Source organism: Trichechus manatus, unplaced genomic scaffold, assembly GCF_000243295.1.
Source record: "Trichechus manatus latirostris isolate Lorelei unplaced genomic scaffold, TriManLat1.0 scaffold00282, whole genome shotgun sequence".
Lineage (NCBI taxonomy): Eukaryota > Metazoa > Chordata > Mammalia > Sirenia > Trichechidae > Trichechus > Trichechus manatus.
The window spans coordinates 1692343-1700244 of record NW_004444218.1 but is presented as its reverse complement, the minus strand read 5'-3'; the positions used below and the strand labels follow the sequence as shown (position 1 = coordinate 1700244).

At 61.1% G+C, this 7902-nt stretch overlaps 1 protein-coding gene across 2 annotated transcripts; it reads right to left on the bottom strand.

The window, feature by feature from the left end:
• Nucleotides 1-4898: 4898 nt before the first annotated feature.
• Nucleotides 4899-7896, bottom strand: SLC25A1 (solute carrier family 25 member 1). Of its 2 annotated transcripts, XM_004390096.1 has the most exons (9): nucleotides 7781-7896; nucleotides 7440-7547; nucleotides 7254-7353; nucleotides 7041-7179; nucleotides 6553-6637; nucleotides 6338-6442; nucleotides 6021-6136; nucleotides 5860-5933; nucleotides 5454-5682 (listed from the first exon to the last, which is right to left on the bottom strand). In XM_004390096.1, the coding sequence occupies exons 1-9, from the start codon at nucleotides 7881-7883 to the stop codon at nucleotides 5568-5570; spliced, it is 945 nt and encodes a 314-aa protein (XP_004390153.1). In that variant the 5' UTR covers nucleotides 7884-7896; the 3' UTR covers nucleotides 5454-5567. The 2 variants fall into 2 exon arrangements, with proteins under 2 accessions (XP_023580826.1, XP_004390153.1); XM_023725058.1 differs by lacking the exons at nucleotides 5860-5933; nucleotides 6021-6136 and having other exon boundaries at nucleotides 4899-5682.
• Nucleotides 7897-7902: the final 6 nt, after the last annotated feature.

Below are 7902 nucleotides of genomic sequence, written 5' to 3'. Positions count from 1 at the left end.
CCCTGGGTGCTGTTAACCTTGCTGGCCTCTGCTCCTGCCTGGGCTCTGATTGCCCAGTTCTGGCCTGGGTGTCAGCCTTCCCATCAAGCTTGGGTTCTTTAGCCAGGCATCCACCCCTCCCCGTCCCGCTGGGCCAGAAAGCAAGCAGGTCTTGGACTCATGGGTGCCGATGGAGGCCAATGACGGGCCACAAATGCAGACCCTCCATCTTTGCCTTGGGGTTCCTCCCAGGGTATGGACCCAGACCCTGGGGGTGGGTTTGTTGATCAGCTCACTGACAGGGCTGATGTGGTGCCACTTGCTGCCTCCCCCACCCCTGAGCTAGTTTTCTGAGCCCCCTTTCTCACCCCTTATCTTCTCACAAGGTGGGACAGGATGGGGCTGGGCAGACCTGGGCCTCCATAGGTCTCAGATAGGTCCTGGGACCTGCCTGGGGTTTCCCATTTGAGAAATGGGGGTTGATAAGAGGAGGAAGGGCCCAGCCAGGGGGCCTCAGTGTCAGTCACAGCCTGTGCTTACTGCTGCCCTCTGCAGGGACACCCTCACCCCGCCCCCACTTCTCCTAGGTTGCTACTGACCCCACCCCACCAACTTAGATTATGTCCCTGCACCACAGGGTTTCCCCAGTCGCCTCCTTCAAGGGGACATGGCAAGGCCAAAGTGCCTTACAGGAGACAAGGGGCAGCAACAGGTAGCTGGACCAGAACTGGCCAGGCTAGAGGGAAGGGGGGACCCTCCCCTCTCTCTGTCCAAGGCTCAGACTGATGACACTGGGACAGATACAGGGTGAAGAAAAGACAACCTGAAAGTCTTCCTTCCTTCCTTTAGCAGTGATCAATAGACTCCTGGCCCAGGCCACGTGGAGGGGTTACAGGCCCAGGCTCTGCCCTCTGGGAGGCTGGATATGAGGACACAGGAAGATAACGAGGTGAGAGGAACACCTCCTCCAACTGCATGTGGGTCAGGCAGGTCCTGAAGGACAGTGCGAATTACAGGGTAAAGCTGGAGAGTGGAGAACAGTGTTCCAGGGAGAGGCAACAGCCTATGCAACGGTCTGGGGGTGAGACAGCGACTGCGAGAGAAGTCCAGTCTGGTTGTAGGGGGTGGGGCAGGGCCGGGGAGTGTCCCTTCAGGCTGGCGTGGCAGGAGAGGCCCTTGGCAGTCTGCAGCGTGGGACAGCCGGTCGTCGGGGCAGGTCTGAACGAGGAGGCGCCATCAGTCACTCGAGGAGCGTGACGATGGTGGCTGAGCCGGCCAAAGGTCGAGTGTTGGGGAAGCGCTGCGTGCGAGGTCAGAGGACTCGCCTTCAAATCTGAAGACCAGGGGCTGATGGCAGTGACCGCCGAGGGGCCCTAGAGACCCAGCCACTCGGACAGAGGGCTGAAGCCTTGGCGGTGAGGACACCTGGGCCACAGCAGCGCAGCCCGGGGTCCCCGAGGCAGCCGGCAAAGCGCGGCCAGCCGAGGGACGCCTAAGCGTCCAGATCCCCGGAGCCGGCCGGCCGCGCCCCCGTGACGCCATCAGCGCGCGCCGCCCCAACTTCCGGGCGCGAGCGTCCCGGCCCCTGATGGTCTCGGCTTGTGTCCCGAATGTGTTTTGGTTCGGCCGCCACTTATCCGAACCCAAGTGTCTCGGCGTGTCCCGGCCCGGGCCCCCCTCCTTTGCTTCGGCCATCCCGTCTGGATTGCCTGTCCCCAAGGCCAGAACAACAGATTTGTCCTTCACAATGGGCCCCGGGATGCCCCCATCTCTGGATTCCACGGCGGGAGAGGGGTGCTGAGAGAGGCACCCCCCCCCCGGGGCGCAACGAGTGGCCATGGGCCCCGTCCCTTCCCAGAGTCGACCCTCCCCTCGGCCCTGGCCGGCACACCTCACCCGGGACCTTGTCAGACTCGCAGGGTGTGCCCCCGAATCACAATCGCGGGCATTTTGTTTACCTTTCTGTCATTACAACTCTGGGGAGCCTCCCGGGCACCGAGAGAGGGGGGATCGGCAGGGCATCCGCACGGGGTGAAGGTGGGGCTCCTGGAGTGCCCTCCTGCGTGGGGAGCTGCAACCGCCCCAGCCCGTCTGCGGGTGGACACTGCCCAGGGTCCTGTAGCTTCATGAGGCAGTGCTTTTCCGCTAGTCAGGGGCTGGGTTGATCTGGGGGCTAGTGAGCTGCACTGGAAACATTTGAGCAGAGCTTGGGGGCAGAGAGGGAGTGAGATGGTTTATCCCTTGAGTTCGCTTCAGGAGATGACACCCATGTGGCCACGTGGGATCTCCCAGGTAAGGTCAGGCCAATGGAGGAGTAAGTGGGTGGTGGGTGTGGCCAACTGGGTAGAGGGGAAAATGTGACAACACCCTGATAGGGCCAGGTTGGGAGGGTCAGGGGTCAGGGCCTAGTCCAACCTGAGTAGAGAGGAGGCTGCTCAGGGGGAGGGGTATTTGCCAGGTGGGTGTGGGAGGAGAGCTACAGGGCCACACTAGCAGCCACCATGTTTTTTGAGTGTCCCCCACATTGTTGGCTTAGACAACATTTATACACGATCCTGAGTGCTCTCTTCAGCCCTTCCATCAGCTGTTCAGGCCAATTCTGTCCTCCACTTTGCGACGTTGTCCATCCCACGTCTCTGGGTGGACAGCAAAAGCCACATTTCCACATTGTCCAATGTAGCACACCCCTTATGTCATCCGCCCAGGCCATGTTTATGGACAGTTCCCATGTTTTCTCTATTCCTCCATGTTATCCATGCCCTTCCCTGTGCTGTCTCCATCTTTGTCCCTGGTGTGCCCAGTCACTGTTCCCAAGTCTTGAGGAGGCCAGGAGCTCCTCTGATCCCTCGACTCTGTGCCCCTTACTTAAGACCTTTGTCCATGAAGTCTGTGAAAACACTTAGGAAATACAGTCAGAGAGGAACACATATTCTCAGCTGAGATCGTGTTTCTTGTGAGGACTGAGACACAACCCGAAAATCAGAATTCTCTTTGCTGGCTGAAAGTCCCATTTGTCAGGAGAGATTGGTTTTGTTTGGATACTAAGCTCTGATTACAATTTGTCTACACAAGGGACATGGAAAACCCAGGGAACACCTGTGCAGCTGGGGACAGAGAGAGGGTTCGAGGGCCCAGGTTGGGGGACCAGAGGGCAGGACACCCGTCCTCAGCCCCACAATAGGATGGGGCTGGAGGTGAGCCAAGCCCTCCCCCAGGAGAAGCCACCGCCTCTGCTCCCCTGCCCTCCTCTCTGAGGCTGTTGTCTCTCCTGGGCACAGAGCCCTATGACGATCCCAGGCCTGAAGCTGAGTGGAGCTGGCTGTGGCTGTGCCTTAGGGTAGCATCCCTTCTGGAAGTTCAGGCCTGCTAGTTCACTCAAAGATCCACCCACAGCTCTTTGACCCTCTGCCCCATAACCGCACAGGCAGGCATTGGTTCTGGCACCAGTGGCCCCCGTCTGCGCTGGTCCCACCATCGGCCTTCCCTCTGCAACCTTCCAGGCCTTGGTTAGATGCAACCCAGCTGCCTCTGGGCCCTACCAGCTCTCTTCCCTCCAGCCATGCTACCTTCCCAGAACCTGGGGGCATCTCAGGTTACTCACTTCCCTTCCCTCAGGCCTCAGCTTCCTCAGGTAACTTGTAAAATGGACCACTGTGTAGGCTGGGGGGAGGGGAGGAAGGGAGGAGCTCTTCCACGCTCACAGCTCCATGGGCATGCTCCAGCTCGATCAGCACTTATAGTCAGGATGGGCCACCAGGGAAATCCTCTGCTCTGCTGTAAGCAGAGGGCAGCCTTGGCCCCTCGTCCCTGTGAAGGGGGCCCAGCTGCTGGCCTTTTCCAGCTCTAGGAACCGCCTAGAACGCTGGACACTGCAAACAACTTCCCACAATCTAAAGCAAAAAGCTAACATGTAGGAAGGCTCTCTGTGAGCTAAGCATCGTTCTAAACCCTTGGTAGGATTACATCATTTATCCTCATGACCCAATGAGGTGGGTTTTCTTATTCCTCCCCATTCTATAGATGAGGAACTCGTGGGCCAGCTTTGCTGCCTAGGCCTTCCATGTCCATCACAGCCAGGGCTGGAAGTGTCCTGGAGCGTGGAATGGCCAGCAGGCCAGCCCCAACAGCAGCACCCAGAAGTCCTGCACCCTTAGACTCTCCCCCTGCAGCACAGCAGCCCAAGTGGCAATCACTCCTGGGAGCAGTGTCGCAGGAAGTGGTGTGGCCCTCCCCAAAGATGAGGCTATTCCTCATCTAAGCCAAGTCCTCCTCCCGATGTTTCCCCCAGGGAGTCACTTGGACATGAAGATGCCTGTTCTCACACATCCAGGCCCTTGTGCTATAGACCTGGCTCTGCCATGACTTGGGATGGGGAGGAGGGTCCAAGGCCACAGGGCCCCACCAGCTTGACTCTGCACCTGGGCCTGGTCCCTGGTGGGCTCCATCCGGGGTCCACCTTCTCTGAGGTTCAGGGCTGCTGGTGAGGATCCTAGGGCCCCGCCAGGCAGCCTGGCTCCCTCCGGTCCCAAGGGAGCTGATGCCCAGCCTGGGTGAAAGAACAAGGAAAGGCCAACTCAAAGCCTCGGAACCAGAAGCTGGGTGCACCTACACTGCACTGGCTGGATTTCAGAGCCTCAAGCACTTCCCTCTCTCCTGTCCCTAACAGCCCTTCATAGAAGCATGGAGGAAGATGAGCAGATGGCTACATAGTAGGCCAAAGGCCAACCCAACCCCCTGGGCTTTACCCCAGAACATGAGCCAGCCCTCCATGGACCACTTGGTGCTGCCTACCAGGCCATCTCCTGGCCTTGTGCCCACCAGGTCACAGGGAGAGCCTGGCAGAGCCCAGACCCTCCTTGGCTTGGGGCTCTCTGGGACCTGATCCTGCCCTCCCCGGTGTCCACCCCCCACCTCGTCATTGTTTTCAAGGAGCATGGCTATCACTGCCCACACGGGAAAGCAGGAGCAGGAAGCTGAAACAGGATCCGGTTTATTTTGCCTTGGGAGGGTGGTCCTGGGAGTGGCAGGTGCCACCCTGTCCTGGGCGGAGGAAGGGCCCGAGGGCCAGTTAAGGCCAGTGGCGGGAGAAGCCGGGGGCACACAGCCCCTGGAATGCGGTTGAGGCCAGGCTGAGGCCCAGAGGCAGCTGTGGTAGGCTGGGGCAGGGTGCCCCTACCACCCGGGGTGGAAGGCACCGGACTGGGACCGGGCCATGGCTACAGGGGCCGTAGACCCAGGCCACATGGGTACCCTGGGAAGTGGGGCACGGGGTCACATAACATGGCACACAAGACATAGGCACACAGCTCAGGAGCAAGCACATAGGAGATGTGGGCACAGATTCACAGGGCACAGAAACATCCAGCCACGGCCTGGCTGGACACAATGGTAGTGTCACACACAGACCACAGAGCACACACTACTATGGGACACATGGACTCGAGGGCCACAGGGACAGACACAGGCCAGATCACAGGCCACAAAGCTTGAAGGACACAGGGAGGGGCCTTTTGGCACGCTGCACCGGAATCACGTGAGATGCACGGGCTGGTTTGGAGGCACTCGGGGTCCCCACGCAGACGCTGGGCTCAGTCCGTCTTCCATACTTTGTTGAGCAGCTTAACCACCTCATCATAGATGACAAACACGATGGCCACATCCAGGCAGACCCGGCCCAGGCGGGGAACAGTACCCTTGTAGAACCTGGGAGAGGCATGCGGTAAGCAAGGGAGGAAGTGGAGACAAGGACAGTGTTCCTGCAGGGAAGGAGAAGGAACAGAAGGAAGAAGCTCCCAGGGTGCGGACGGGGTGGGCTTTGGGGTAATGTCCAGGTAGACAGCCAGGGAGGGGTGGGGACAACAGCTCTCCCCTGTCACTCACGCCCTGAGCCCCTCATTCCTCAGGATCTGCAGGCCACAGTCCCAGGTGTTTCGGTATTTGTGAGCCTCCAGGCCCTGCAGGATGCAAGTACTGCTCAGTGGCCAGCCCTCTCCTTGCTCCCCTCCCGCTGCAGCCACTCCTCATCCCCTCCCCACCCCTACCTGCATCCGAGTCTTGATCACATCCAGCGGAGTATTCCCAAAGACACTGGCGGCACCCGCAATAGCTCCAAAGACACCAGTGACCAGCGGGTTCATGGGCTTGTTGGGGTTGTCCCCTGGGCAGGGGTAGGGGTTGCAGTCAAGGGGTGTTGAAGAATAAGCGGGTCAGAGCCCTGAGGGGTGGCAGAGCAGAGTAAGGAGGAGCCTGGGCCAGGGCTAGGAAGATGGGAGCCCCCTGGGGTGCAGGGCCTTGGCCAGGGGGGCCCAGACGGGAAGGGTGCAGTTCGAGTGTCTGGGGGTGGGGGTGGCAGACGCACCTCGGTACCAGTTGCGCAGAGAGGTCATGACAAAGAAGCGGATGGCCTGATTGGAGCCCTGCTTCAGCACAGTGGCTGTGAGGCCCTGGTACGTGCCCTTTAGCCCTGGGGCAGGAGCAGAGAGGGGGTCACACTGGTGCCCCCCCAGGCCCAGAGTGGTGAGGGTGCAGCCTCCTCTGGCCAGGGAGGTCCCTGACCCTACCCGACTGGCTTACCTTGCTCTCGCACAATCTCCCTGACCCCATGGAAGAATCCTTTGTATTTGGGTTTGGAGGAAGTCTGGTCATGGATGAACTTCACCTGAGAAAAACGCAAAGGTATTGGTCCCGAGGTCACCAAGGGCTGCCCCTGGCAACCAGGTGGCAGCCAACCTGACCCCTTGAGCCTAAGGTCAGGCCAGGATTAGATCCAGCTTTTCACCTGGAGACAGCACTGCTCTGTCACCCTGGAACACAGAACAGAGTGAGGACACAAACAAAGAGGGGGCCCACCTTGTGACAGAATCTGCAGCTATGTTTGCAGATATTTTCCAGTTTCAGCAGTAAACGTGTTATTTTATGCTTTGTGTATGACAGTATTTTTTAGAAACTTTTAGATCTTCCACCTGACCATGTGCCCTTCAAGCGCACAAGGAGGCCCTTCCTCCACCTCCTGTCCCAGCGCCCCCCTGCAGCTCCCAGCCCCGCGCCGCGACCCTCCCCACCTTGATGGTCTCCATGGGGCACACGACCACCACGGCCTCGGCCACCCCGGCGCCTAGGCCGCACAGCAACCCGCGCGTGCTGTCCAGCCGTCCCTGGGGGTCGCGCATATGGTTGCTAAGGAACTCGAACATGCCGAACCTGGGGGCGAGAGGGTGTGTGAGGCGGACACCGCCCAGCCGGGCCCCTCTCGCGCCGCCCAGACCCGGCCTCACCTGACGGCCGCCTTGGGTATGGAGCCATAGAGCAGCGAGCTGAGGCCGCGGTACAGGCCCAGGACGCCATGGCTACGGACCGTCTGCCGCACGCAGTCCCCTGGGGGAGGAAGGGGTGGTCAGCGCCCCCCGCGGCACAGCCCCGCCCAGCCCCTCCGCACTCCTGCCCGCCGCGCCTCTCCTCACCTATACCACGGTACCGCGGAGGGTGTGAGCGCTCGTCTAGCTGCAGCTGCGTCTTCACGTACTCGGTGGGGAACGTGATGCAGATTTCGATGCCGCCCGCCAGGCCGCCTACGGGGACCGGGTTTTGAGCCCTGCCGCCGGGCCGCCCCTCCCCCGCGAAGACTTCGGCCCTTGCGGGCCAGCGTTCTAAGGGCCCCGCGCGGAGGCCCGCGCTCCTGGGCCCGGAGCCGCGCCCCCGCCCGGCCTCCCGCCCAACCCGGAAGTGGGGCGGGGCCTCGCATGAGGGGCCCACCAAGAAGCAAGAGCGGCTGGAGTAGACCGGGGTCCGTGGCGGGGCCCACCTGCCAGGATCGCCTTCCCCGGGTGCGTCAACTTGGCCTTTCCGGGCGCCGGCGCGGCAGCCGCCAAGGTGCGGGGGCTCCGCGGGGTCCGGGGCGCGGCCATAGCGGGCAGGGAGGCGGGG

What these genes read in the sequence shown, in the direction of transcription:
- SLC25A1 (XM_004390096.1), bottom strand. Translation starts at nt 7,883, where the DNA reads ATGGCCGCGCCCCGGACCCCGCGGAGCCCCCGCACCTTGGCGGCTGCC. An exon ending in GGAGATTGTGCGAGAGCAAG is followed by an intron (nt 6,443 to 6,552) that starts GTAAGCCAGTCG and finishes CTCCTGCCCCAG; the next exon opens with GGCTAAAGGGCACGTACCAG. An exon ending in TGATCAAGACTCGGATGCAG is followed by an intron (nt 5,934 to 6,020) that starts GTAGGGGTGGGG and finishes TGCATCCTGCAG; the next exon opens with GGCCTGGAGGCTCACAAATA.